The 14,025-nt window shown below is 45.9% G+C and overlaps 1 protein-coding gene across 1 annotated transcript; it reads right to left on the minus strand.

Annotated features, from left to right (window-relative positions):
* Nucleotides 1-8,812: 8,812 nt before the first annotated feature.
* Nucleotides 8,813-11,581, minus strand: LOC149112869 (uncharacterized). Its single transcript, XM_089288736.1, has one exon. The coding sequence runs from the start codon at nt 10,263-10,265 to the stop codon at nt 8,961-8,963; it is 1,305 nt and encodes a 434-aa protein (XP_089144862.1). The 5' UTR covers nt 10,266-11,581; the 3' UTR covers nt 8,813-8,960.
* Between the last annotated feature and the right edge of the window lie 2,444 nt (nt 11,582-14,025).

Genomic DNA, 14,025 nt, shown 5'->3' on the forward strand with positions numbered 1-14,025 from the left:
CCCGCTTAACTTTAAGACTGAAAGAGTAGCCGAGACCGCCTTACGCGCATCGTGATTTTGGGATACTTCGGCTGGATTTCCCGCAACTAGGGGGATATTTTCCAGTCCCGGGGACTCTAAACTAACACCTGATGGCCGTGGTTTCCAGTGAAATGGACACAGGAACACTTTTTGAACGCGCACTTTCGAGCTTGCTGGCCGAAATATAGCCCTACTTCTTTTTAAGACTGAAAGAGTAGGCGGGAGCGCCTTACGCGCATTGTGATTTTGAGGATCTTCGGCTCGATCTGGCGAAACTTGGGAGATATTTTCCAGTCCCAAAGTCTCTAAACTCACTCCTGATTGTCTAAGATGTGAGTGAAATAGAGACAAAAATTTTTGAACCCTTACTTTGGAGCTTCTGGAGTTAAATCTAAGCCCACTTTACCTTAAGACTGAAAGAGTAGCCGAGACCCCCTTAAGCGCATAGTGATTTTGACTAACTTCGGGTGGATTTCCCGTAACTTGAGGGATATTTCCAGTCCCTTGGACGCTAAACTAAGTCGTGATGGCCTTGTTTTGCAGTGAAATGGACACAGCAAAACTTTTGAAACACTCAGTTTCGAGCTTCGGGGCCGAAATATTGCCCCACTTCACTTTAAGACTGAAAGAGTAGCCGAGACCGCCGTACGCGCGTCGTGATTTTGACGAACTTCGGTTAAATTTCCCGGAACTTGGGGGATATTTTCCAGTCCCGGGGACTCTAAACTGACCCCCGACGTCCTTGGTCTGCAGTAAAATGGACACAGCAAAACTTTTTGAACGCTCACTTTTGAGCTTGTGGGCCGAGATATAGCTCCACTTCACTTTAAGAGTGAAAGAGTAGCCGAGAGCGCCTTACGCCCATCGTAATTTTGACCAACTTCGGCTCGATTTCCCGGAACTTGGGGGATATTTTCCAGTCCCGTGGTCTTTAAAGTAACTCCTGATGGCCTTGCTCTGGAGTGAAATGGACACAGCACAACTTTTTGAACGCTGACTTTGCAGCTTTTAGGCGGAAATATTGCCCCAGTTCACTTTAAGAATGAAAGAGTAACCGGGACCGCCTTACGCGCATCGTGATTTTGACCAACTTTGGCTCGATTTCCCGGGAAATGGGGGATATTTTCCGGTATCGGGGACTCCAAACTAACTCCTGATTGCCTTGGTTTGCAGTGAAATGGACACAGCACAACTTTTTGAACGCTCACGTTTGAGCTTCTGGGCCGAAGCATAGCCCTACTTCACTTTAAGACTGAAAGACTAGCCGAGACCGCCTTACGCGCATCGTGATTTTGGGCTACTTCGGCTCGATTTCCCGGAACTTGGGAGATAATTCCCAGTCCCGGGCACTCTAAACTAATTCCTGATGGCCTTGGTTTTCAGTGAAATGGACACAGCCAAACTCTTTGAAGGTTCACTTTCGAGCTTCTGGGCCGAAATATAGCCCCACGTCACTTTAAGACTGAAAGAGTAGCCGGGACAGCCTTACGCGCATGGTAATTTTGTCGAACTTCGGCATGATTTCCTGGGACTTGGGGGATATTTTCCAGTCCCGGAAGCTCTAAACTAACTCCTGAACGCCTTGGTTTTTAGTGAAATGGACACAGGTAAAAGGGGCGCACGCTAGGTTTCCAGGTTGTAGTCCGAAATATAGCCCCACTTTATTTTAAGACTGAAAGTGTACACGAAACCACCTTAAGCGCATCGAAATTTTTACCCACTATGGCTCGATTTGCCAAAACTTAGGGGATATTTTCCAGTCCCGGGGACTCTACCCTAACTCTTGATGGCCTTAGTTTTCAGTCAAATGGTCACAGGTAACAGGAGCGCACGCTCGGTGTCGAGCTTCTAGGCCGAAATGTAGCCCCAGTTCATTTTAAGACTGAAAGAGTAAACGAAACTGCCGTAGGCTTATCGTAATTTTAAGAAAGTATGGCTCAATTTGCCGAAACTTGGAGGATAGCTTCCAGTCTCGAGGATTCTAAACTATATCCTGATGGACTTAGTTCTTAGTGAAATGGACACAGGTAAAAGGAGAGCACGCTCGGTGTCGAGCTTGTAGAACCGAAATATAGCCCCACTTCATTTTCGGAGTAAACGAGTAGCCGAGACCGCCTTACGCGCATCGTGATTTTGAGCATCTTTGGCTCGACTTGCCGGAATTCGGGGAATATTTTCCAGTCCCGAGGACTCTAAGCTAACTCCTGATGAACTTACTTTTCAGTGATATGTACAAAGGCAAAAGGAGCGCACGCTCGGCGTTGGGCTTGTCGGCCGAAATATAGCCCCACTTCATTTTAAGACTGAAAGAGTAGCCGAGACCGCCTTACGCGCATCGTGATTTTGAGCAACTTTGGCTCGATCTGCCAGAATTTGGGAAATATTTTCCAGTCCCAAGGACTCTAAACTAACTCCTGATGGCCTAAAACGTCAGTGAAATGGACACAGGTAAATTTAGCGCACGCCCGGTCTCGAGCTTCTAGGTCGAACTATAGCCCCCCTTAATTTTAAGACTGAAAGAGTAGCCGAGACCGCCTTACGCGCATCGTGATTTTGGGCCACTTTTGCTCGATTTCCCGGAAGTTGGCGAATAATTTAAAGTCCCGGGGACGCTAAACTAACTTCCGATGACCTTGGTTTGCAGTTTAATGAACACAGCAAAACATTCTGAACGCTCACCTTCGAGCTTCAGGGCCGAAATATAGCCCTTTTTAAATTTAAGACTGAAAGATTAGCCGAGAGCCCGTTACGCGCATCGTAATTTTCATCAACTTCGGCGCCATTTCCTGGAACTTGGAGAAAATTTTCCAGTCCCGGGGACTCTGTACTAACTCCTGGTGGCCTTGGTTTGCAGTGAAATGGACAGAGCAAAACTTTTTGAACGCTCACTTTCGAGCTTGTGGGCCTAAATATAGCCACACTTCACTTTAAGACTGAAACAGTAGCCGAGACCGCGTTACGCGCATCGTGATTTTGATCAACTTCTGCTCGCTTTCCTGGAACTTGGGGAATATTTTCCAGTCTCGGGGACCCTAAACTAACTCCTGATGGCCATGGTTTGCAGTGAAATTCACACTGCCCAAGTTTTTGAAGGCACACTTTCGAGCTTCTAGGCCGAAATATAGTCCCACATCACTTACGACTTAAAGAGTAGCCGAGACTGGCGTGCGCGCATCGTGATTTTGACCAACTTCGAGTCGATATTCCGGAACTTGGGGGATATTTTCCAGTCCCAGGGACTCTAAACCAACTCTTGATGGCCTTGGTTTGCAGTGAAATGGAGACAGCAAAACTTTTTGAACGCTCACCTTCAAGCTTCTGGACCGAAATATAGCCCACTTTACTTTAAGACTGAAAAAGTAGCCGAGACCGCCTTACGCGCATCGTGATTTTGACAAACTTCGGGTGGATTTCCCGGAACTTGGGGGGTATTTTCGAGTCCGTTGGACGCTAAACTAGGTGCCGATGGCCTTGTTTTGCAGTGAAATGGACACAGCAAAGCTTTTTGAACGCTTACTTTCGAGCTTGTGGGCCGAAATATAGCCATACTTCACTTTAAGACTGAAACAGTAGCCGAGACCACGTTTCGCGCATCGTGATTTTGATCAACTTCGGCTCGATTTCCCGGAACTTGCGAAATATTTTCCAGTCCCGGGGAGTCTAAACTCACTCGTGCTGGTCTTGGTTTGCAGTGAAACGGAAACAGAAAAAGTTTTTGAACGCATACTTTCGAGCTTCTGGACCGAAATAGAACCCCACTTCACTTGAAGACTGAAAGAGTAGCCGAGACCGCCTTACGTGCATCGTGATTTTGAGCAACTTCGGCTGGATTTGCCGGAACTAAGGGGATATATTCCAGTTCTAAGGACTCTAAACTAATTCTTGGTGGCCTTGGTTTGCAGTAAAATGGACTCAGCAAAACTTTTTGAATGCTCAATTTCGAGCTTCTGGGCCAAAATATAGCCCCCCATTACTTTAACACTGAAAGAGTAGCGGAGACCGCCTTACGCGCATCGTGATTTTGACAAACTTCGGGTTGATTTGCCGGAACTTGGGGGATATTTTCCAGTCCCGGGGACTCTCAACTAACTCCTGCTTGTCTTGGTTTGCAGTGAAATGGACACAGCGAAAGTTTTTGAACGCTCATTCTCGAGCTTCTGGGCCGAAATAGAGCCCCATTTTACTTTAAGACTGAAAGAGTAGGCGAGACCGTCTTGAGCGAATCGTGATTTTGACCAATTTCGCGTTTATTTGCCGAAACTTGGGGGATACATTCCAGTCAAAGGGACTCTAAAGTAACTCCTGATGGCCTTGGTTTTCAGTGAAATGGACAGAGCACAACTTTGGAGCTTCTGGGCAGAAATATAGCCCCACTTTACTTTAAGACTGAAAGAGTAGATGAGACCGCCTTACGCGCATCGTAATTTTGACGAGCTTCGAATGGATTTCCCGGAACTTGGGGTATATTTTGCAGTCCCTTGGACGCTAAACTAAGTCCTGATGGCCTTGTTTTGAAGTAAAATGGACACAACAAAACTTTTTGAACGCTCACTTTCTAGCTTGTGGGCCGAAATATAGCCACACTTCACTTTAGGACTGACACAGTAGCCGAGACCACGTTACGCGCATCATGAATTTGATCAACTTCGGCTCCAATTCCTGGGACTTGGGGGATATTTTGCAGTCCCGGGGACTCTAAACTAACTCCTGATGGCCTTGGTTTTCAGTAAAATGGACAAAGGAAAGCTTTTTGAACACTCTCTTTGTAGCTTCTGGGCCGAAATAGAATCCCACTTCACTTTCAGACTGAAATAGTAGCCGAGACCGCCTCACGCGCATCGTGTGTTAGACCAAGTTCAGCTCGATTTCACGCAACTTTTGGGATATTTTGCAGTCCGGAGGACTCTAAACTAACTCCGGGTGGCCTTGGTTTGCACTGAAATGCGCACAGCATTACTTTTTGAACGCCCACTTTGGAGCTTCTGGGCCGAAATATAGCCCCACTTCACTTTAAGACTGAAAGAGTAGCCGAGACCACCTTACGCGCATCGTGATTTTGACCATTTTCGGATCGATTTCTCGGAACTTGGGGGATATTTTCCAGTCCCGGGGACTCTAAACTAACTCTTGATAGCCTTGTTTTGCATTGAAATGGACAGAGCAAAACTTTTTGAACGCTCACTTTCGAGCTTGTGGGCCGAAATATAGCCACACTTTACTTTAAGACTGAAACAGTAGCCGAGACCGCATTTCGCGCATCGTGATTTTGATCAACTTCGGCTCGCTTTCCCGGAACTTGGGGAACATTTTCCAATCCCGGGGACCCTAAACTAACTTTGATAGCTTTGGTTTGCAGTGAAATACACACAGCAAAACTTTTTGAACGCTCACTTTCGAGCTTCTGGACAGAAATATAGCACGACTTTACTTTAAGACTTAAAGAGTAGCCGAAACCGCCTTACGTATATCGTAATTTTGACGAGCTTCGAATGGATTTCCCGGAACTGGGGGTATATTTTCCAGTCCCTTGGACGCTAAACTAAGTCCTGATGGCCTTGTTTTGAAGTGAAATGGACACAGCAAAACTTTTTGAACGCTCACTTTCTAGCTTTTGGGCCGAAATATAGGCACACTTGACTTTAAGACTGAAACAGTAGCCGAGACCACGTTACGCGCATCATGAATTTGATCAACTTCGGCTCCAATTCCCGGTACTTGGGGGATATTTTGCAGTCCCGGGGACTCTAAACTAACTCCTGATGGCCTTGGTTTGCATTGAAATGGACACAGCACAATTTTTTGAACGCTCACTTTCTAGATTCTGGGCCGAAATATAGCCCCACTTCACTTAAGACTGAAAGAGTAGCCGAGACCGCCTTGCTCGCATCGTGAGTTTGACAAACTCCGGGTCGATATTCCGGAACTTGGGGGATATTTTCCAGTCCCAGGCACTCTAAACTAACTCCTGATGGCCTTGGTTTGCAGTGAAATGGACAGAGCAAAACTTTTTGAACGCTCACCTTCGAGCTTCCTGGCCGAAATAAAGCCCCACTTTACTTTAAGACTTAAAGAGTAACCGAGACCACCTTACGCGCATTGGGATTTTGACAAATTTCGGGTGGATCTCCTGGAACTTGGGGAATATTTTCCAGTCCCAGGGACGCTAAAGTAACTTTTGATAGCTTTGGTTTGCAGTGAAATGCACATAGCAAAACTTTTAGAACGCTCACTTTCGAGCTTCTGGACAGAAATATAGCCCCACTTTACTTTAAGACTGAAAGGGTAGCCGAGACCGCTTTGACAGCATCGTGATTTTGACCAACTTCAGCTCGATTTACCGGAACTTAGGGAATATTTTCCAGTCCCAGGGACGCTAAACTAACTCGTGATGGCCTTGTTTTTCCGTCAAAGAACACAGCAAAACTTTTTGAACGCTCACCTTCGGGCTTCTGGGCCGAAATATAGCCCCACTTCACTTTAAGACTGAAAGAGTAGCCGAGACCACCTTACGCGCATCGTGATTTTGACCATTTTCGGATCGATTTCTCGGAACTTGGGGGATATTTTCCAGTCCCGGGGACTCTAAACTAACTCCTGATCACCTTGTTTTGCATTGAAATGGACAGAGCAAAACTTTTTGAACGCTCACTTTCGAGCTTGTGCGCCGAAATATAGCCACACTTTACTTTAAGACTGAAACAGTAGCCGAGACCGCATTTCGCGCATCGTGATTTGATCAACTTCGGCTCGCTTTCCCGGAACTTGGGGAATATTTTCCAATCCCGGGGACCCTAAACTAACTTTGATAGCTTTGGTTTGCAGTGAAATGAACACAGCAAAACTTTTTGAACGCTCACTTTCGGGCTTCTGGCCCGAAATATAGCCCCACTTCACTTTAAGACTGAAAGAGTAGCCGAGACTTCCTTACGCAAATCGTGATTTTGACCAACTTCGGCTCGATTTCCCGGAAGTTGGGGGATATTTTCCAGTCCCGGGGACTCTAAACTAGCTCCTGATGGCTTTGGTTTGATGTGAAATAAACACAGGGAAACTTTTTAAACGCTCACTTTCAAGCTCCTGGGCAGGAATAAAGCCTCACTTCACTTTAAGACTGAAACAGTAAGCGAGACCGCCTAACGCGCACCGTGATTGTGACCAACTTCGGCTAAATTTCCCTGAACTTGGGGGATATTTCCAGTCCCGAAGACTCTTAACTAACCCCTGATGGCCTTCGTTTGCATTGAAATGGATACAGCAAAACTTTTTGAAGCTGACTTTTGAGCTTCTGGGATGAAATATAGCCCCACTTCACTTTAAGACTGAAAGACTAGCCAAGACCGTCTTGCGCGCATCGTGATTTTGACCAACGTCTTCTCGATTTTCCGGAACTTGGGAAATATATTGCAGTCCCGGGGACTCAATACTAACTCCTGATGGCCACGTCACTTTAAGACTAAAAGAGTAGCCGAGACTGCTTTACGCGCATCGTAATTTTGACAAACTTTGGTGAAATGGACACAGCAAAACTTTGTGAACTTTCACTTTCTAGCTTCTCGGCCGAAATATAGCCCCAGTTCACTTTAAGAATGAAAGAGTAGCCGAGACTGCCTTACGCGCATCGCGATTTTGACAAAATTCGGCTCGATTTCCCCGAAGTTGGGCGATATTTTCCAGTCCCGGGGACTCTAAACTAACTCCTGATGGCCTTGGTTTGGAGTCAAATGGACGGAGGAATACTTTTTGAACGCTCAGTTTCGAGCTTCTGGGCCGAAACACAACCGTATTTCACGTTAAGACTGAAATAGTAGCCGAGACCGCCTTACGAGCATCGTGATTTTGACCAAGTTCAGCTCGATTTCCCAGAACTTGGGGGATATTTCCAGTCCGGAGGACTTTAAACTAACTCCTGATGGCCTTGGTTTGCAGTTAAATGCACAAAGCGTAACTTTTTAAAGGGTCACTGTGGAGCTTCTGGGCCGAAATATAGCCCCACTTTACTTAAGACTGGAAGAGTAGCCGAGACCGTGTTACGCGCATCGTGATTTTGAGCAACTTCCGTTCGATTTCCCGGAACTTCGGGGATATATTCCAGTCCCGGGGACTCTAAACTAACTGCTGATGGCCTTGGTTTGCAGTGAAATGGACACAGCATATTTTTTTGAACGCTCACTTTCGAGCTTCTCGGCCGAAATATAGCCCTACTTCACTTTAAGACTGAAAGAGTAGCCGAGACCGCCTTACGCGCATCGTAATTTTGACCAACTTCGACTCGATTTCCCGGAAGTTGGCGAATATTTTCAATTCCCGGGGAAGCTAAACTACCCTCCGATGGCTTTAGTTTGCAGTTAAATGGACACAGCAAAACTTTTTGAACGCTCACTTTCGAGCTTAAGGGTCGAAATATAGCCCCACTTAACTTTAAGGTGGCTCGATAGGCTAAAACTGGTCATTTTGACAACATAATTCTCAACACTATCTTATAAAATCATGTCAATTCAACTATATCATTGTAATAAGCAGGTCCCTATGATTTATTTGCCATACATTTGGGATGCATTTCTCACATTCCTGAGGAGCCACACCCATTTTTATAACCACACCCATTTCCGAGGGCCTAGAAGTAGGTGTTTTCTTAAATACAATATCTCTACTCTGCTTTAGGCTGGAAAGTTGAAATTTGTCACAATTTTTTTATGTTATCAGAGCTATGCAATGACCAATTATTATAAAGAAAGTGTGTTTTGATCATGAATAAGGCCTTCACCCAGAATATACATCAAAATGTGCAATATCGGCTTTGAAAAAATGGTAATAAGTCATGATAGGGTGTCACAAACCAAGTAAAAATTGGTCATTGCACAGATCTATTTCTGGCCAACCCGGAATCTGAGAAAATAGCATTTAAAGTTGATCATCAGCAATGTTCACTGTGTTCAGTCCTAAAAGGCTCCAGCTTCATAGTGAAGTCCTTCAATAATCTCTAAACGGTCACTGTAGCCTTTCTTCCAGTTTCTGATTTGTTTTCGTCGTTCCTTGGACTGATCAGAACTCTTTCTGCGGGCATGACGCAATCTGTCATATTCCAGCTTTTTGCAAGCTTGGCTACAGTGAGCCCCTGGCGTAATTCCTAGTTCTTTGAGGACCAATTTGAGGGAGACTGACCCATCATTGAAGTGAGAAACTGCAAGGTGAGCAGCAAGCTCCACTGTGGGTAAGCCAGAGTGAGTTTCCTTTGTAGCGCGTTGCCAAATGAGTGCATTTATTGCCTCGTTGCGGTTCTGTGTGCCACCATGGAGGCAGCGCCGTAAGAGGTCTTGGTCACTGAGGGCTTCAAAAGTTGAATGAATTGCATTGGCAACAGCAGAAGGCAGTGGATGTGTATGTGAGTACTCTGTTGTTTCCTTTGCCAAGTCCCTTTGAAACCCACACCACGAGTTTTCTCCAGGGGGGCACAAGTCATGGTCCGGGTGGTCATCACTGGATCTTGTGTGGTGCCATATAGCCATGACAGCATTCTCCATAGATTGGATGTCGTGGGTGTTGTTTCGGATGGCCTTGCCATAATAGACCTGTAGTTGATCTATTTTGTTGTTTGTCAGCCTTCCAATACCCCCAATTGGTTTTCCGTCTTCAAGTCTTGCTTGACCCATGCGCTTTTTTAGCAAGCGAAGGCGTGACCCCAGACGTTTCTGAACATGCCCAACGCACTCGAGCTTGGTGACCTCTTTTTCACCATACACAGCTTCATCTACAATTAGCTTGTGGGCTTTGCTGTCCCCGTCTCCCAAAAACTCTGTATAACGCACTCCATAGCTTTCAACCGACCGCTGAAATATGGCAAGAAGGCCAGTGGAATCCATTGATGCAGATGACCCAAGGTGATTAGCCCGGCAACGATGTTGGTGGCCTTCCCACCAATCTTCAAACTCCTGTGTGCCTTCCTTGTTCCTCCACACTGTGCACTCCTTGCAGTCTTTTGACATTATTTCGATGTCAATTACTTTGCCAGTGACTGTGGATATGGCAGTGACTATTCCATACAGGGATGAGTAGCCCCTTCTTCTCCAGGTGCCATCACCTGAAATTCCGATATCAAAAACACCATCCTCCTCTGGTTCATAGAAGCTCTTTGCATTTTCAACAGCAGCTCTCATACTTCGCTGGCAAACAGTCTGAGCAGCTTTCCTCACAGCTTCAACAATATCCTTATAGGCATTTTCATTCATGGGAGGAGGCATGTTCATAGTTCCAGCAAATTTGACGAGCCCTTGGTGCCCAACACCAATGTTCCTGGATGCTAGAACAATTCTTCGATTGACTTCGAATGCCTACGAAGTCCCAACTCTGGAAGAAGAGTAAAATCTTTTTATGAATCCACACTTTTTCCCGGGGCACTTGACAAATGGCAAGGAAACAAATCCCATCTTTCTTTCGTTATCTTCCTCCAGCTCCACGTGGTTCTTCTTACAAATGGGGCAGAGTAACAATTCGAAAATCGAGCCGAGGACTGCCATGTCAACAAAACGAAAACCTTCCATTCAGCTGAATCCACATCGCTTGCACTACTTTCAGGTTTAGACTCCTCGTTGGAAAGTCCGCGAACCTTTCCTTGCGATGCAAAAGATGATGAAGTTGCAGGCAAGCTAACAGTTGAGCGCGACGCGTCTGTTTCGTCGGAGACCACTTCGTCGCTTCTTTCGACCGATTCCTGATCCGCTGAAGCTTCCTTCGACTCTAATTCCTTTCTCCTGGTATACATGTTCCCAGTGAACTTTCTTTTCTTGCTTCTACCGCTTCTAAATTTCTTTTTTGGAGGCATTTCTGAGGATAACTTTTACGAACGAAGCATAAACAACAGCGACCACGTTTTCTACGATTATTCCCTCATGTAGTTGACTTGAAATGTCCTCAAAAGAAGGCTAGACTGCTTCCCAGGCCCCAGGAAGCATTCAAGCCTCTCATACGCAATTTCCCTCGAAATTTTCACTAAATATCACTGCTTTTTGTTCAAAAAAAGACGCGTAAACAACTCCCGTTTCCATGGAAACGGGCCAAACATCCTGAGAAAATGCTCAAAAGCATGCTAATAGGACAGTAAAAATGCAGAAAATGGGTTTTTCATGAAGGTACAAAGAATTAACAATCCAAAAATGTAGGTTTCCAAAAATACGATTTTTTTCTCATTTTGGGCCTATCGAGCCGCCACTGAAAGAGTAGCCGAGACCGCCTTACGCGCATCGTGATTTTGGGATACTTCGGCTCGATTTCCCGCAAATAGGGGGATATTTTCCAGTCCCGGGGTCTCCAAACTAACTCCTGATGGCCTTGGTTTCATGTGAAATGGACACAGGAACACTTTTTGAACGCGCACTTTCGCGCTTGCTCGCCGAAATATAGCCCTACTTCTTTTTAAGACTGAAAGAGTAGGCGGGAGCGCCTTACGCGCATTGTGTTTTTGAGGATCTTCGGCTCGATCTGGCGAAACTTGGGAGATATTTTCCAGTCCCAAAGTCTCTAAACTCACTCCTGATTGTCTAAGATGTGAGTGAAATAGACACAAAAAATTTTGCACCCTCACTTTCGAGCTTCTGGAGTTAAATCTAAGCCCACTTTACCTTAAGACTGAAAGAGTAGCCGAGACCCCCTTAAGCGCATCGTGATTAAGACTAACTTCGGGTGGATTTCCCGTAATTTGGGGGATATTTACAGTCCCTTGGACGCTAAACTAAGTCGTGATGGCCTTGTTTTGCAGTGAAATGGACACAGCAAAACTTTTGAAACACTCAGTTTCGAGCTTCGGGGCCGAAATATTGCCCCACTTCACTTTAAGACTGAAAGAGTAGCCAAGACCGTCTTGGGCGCCCCGTGATTTTAACCAAAGCCTTCTCCATTTTCCGGAACTTGGGAAATATATTGCAGTCCCGGGGACTCTAAACTAACTCCTGATGGCCACGTCACTTTAAGACTAAAAGAGTAGCCGGGACCGCCTTACGCGCATGGTAATTTTGTCGAACTTCGGCTTGATTTCGTGGGACTTGGAGGATATTTTCCAGTCCCGGAAGCTCTAAACTAACTCCTGAATGCCTTGGTTTTTAGTGAAATGGACACAGGTAAAAGAGCCGCACACTGGGTTTCCAGGTTGTACGCCGAAATATAGCCCCACTTTATTTTAAGACTGACAGTGTACACGAAACCGCCTTAAGCGCATCGAAATTTTTAGCCACTATGGCTCGATCTGCCAAAACTTGGGGGATATTTTCTAGTCCCGGGGACTCTACCCTAACTCTTGATGGCCTTAGTTTTCAGTCAAATGGTCACAGGTAACAGGAGCGCACGCTCGGTGTCGAGCTTCTAGGCCGAAATGTAGCCCCAGTTCATTTTAAGACTGAAAGAGTAAACGAAACTGCCGTAGGCTTATCGTAATTTTAAGAAAGTATGGCTCAATTTGCCGAAACTTGGAGGATAGCTTCCAGTCTCGAGGATTCTAAACTATCTCCTGATGGACTTAGTTCTTAGTGAAATGGACACAGGTAAAAGGAGAGCACGCTCGGTGTCGAGCTTGTAGAACCGAAATATAGCCCCACTTCATTTTCGGAGTAAACGAGTAGCCCAGACCGCCTTACGCGCATCGTGATTTTGAGCATCTTTGGCTCGATTTGCCGGAATTCGGGGAATATTTTCCAGTCCCGAGGACTCTATGCTAACTCCTGATGAACTTAGTTTTCAGTGATATGTACACAGGCAAAAGGAGCGCACGCCCGGTCTCGAGCTTCTAGGTCGAAATATAGCCCCCGTTAATTTTAAGACTGAAAGAGTAGCCGAGACCGCCTTACGCGCATCGTTATTTTGGGCCACTTTTGCTCGATTTCCCGGAAGTTGGCGAATAATTTAAAGTCCCGGGGACGCTAAACTAACTTCCGATGAGCTTGGTTTGCACTTTAATGAACACAGCAAAACATTCTGAACGCTCACCTTCGAGCTTCAGGGCCGAAATATAGCCCTACTTAAATTTAAGACTGAAAGAATAGCCGAGAGCCCGTTACGCGCATCGTAATTTTCATCAACTTCGGCGCCATTTCCTGGAACTTGGAGAATATTTTCCAGTCCCGGGGACTCGAAACTAACTCCTGATGGCCTTGGTTTGCAGTGAAATGGACAGAGCAAAACTTTTTGAACGCTCACTTTCGAGCTTGTGGGCCTAAATATAGCCACACTTCACTTTAAGACTGAAACAGTAGCCGAGACCGCGTTACGCGCATCGTGATTTTGATCAACTTCTGCTCGCTTTCCTGGAACTTGGGGAATATTTTCCAGTCCCGGGGACTCTAAACTAACTCCTGATGGCCATGGTTTGCAGTGAAATTCACACAGCACAAGTTTTTGAAGGGACACTTTCGAGCTTCTAGGCCGAAATATAGTCCCACATCACTTACGACTTAAAGAGTAGCCGAGACCGGCGTGCGCGCATCGTGATTTTGACCAACTTCGAGTCGATATTTCGAAACTTCGGGGAAACTTTCCAGTCCCAGGGACTCTAAACTAACTCTTGATGGCCTTGGTTTTCCAGTGAAATGGAGACAGCAAAACTTTTTGAACGCTCACCTTCAAGCTTCTGGGCCGAAATATAGCCCACTTTACTTTAATACTGAAAAAGTAGCCGAGACCGCCTTACGCGCATCGTGATTTTGACAAACTTTGGGTGGATTTCCCGGAACTTGGGGATATTTTCCAGTCCCTTGGACGCTAAACTAGGTGCCGATGGCCTTGTTTTGCAGTGAAATGGACACAGCAAAGCTTTTTGAACGCTCACTTTCCAGCTTGTGGGCCGAAATATAGCCATACTTCACTTTAAGACTGAAACAGTAGCCGAGACCACGTTTCGCGCATCGTGATTTTGATCAACTTCGGCTCGCTTTCCCGGAACTTGCGAAATATTTTCCAGTCCCGGGGACTCGAAACTAACTCGTGCTGGTCTTGGTTTGCAGTAAAACGGAAACGGAAAAA

The sequence above is a fragment of the Orbicella faveolata genome, unplaced genomic scaffold (assembly GCF_042242905.1).
Source record: "Orbicella faveolata isolate gen_17 unplaced genomic scaffold, um_ofav_v1 contig_2, whole genome shotgun sequence".
Classification (NCBI taxonomy): domain Eukaryota; kingdom Metazoa; phylum Cnidaria; class Anthozoa; order Scleractinia; family Merulinidae; genus Orbicella; species Orbicella faveolata.

Bases quoted from the DNA above. Each gene is read 5' to 3' on its own strand.
- LOC149112869 (XM_089288736.1), bottom strand. From the start codon at position 10,265: ATGAACATGCCTCCTCCCATGAATGAAAATGCCTATAAGGATATTGTT.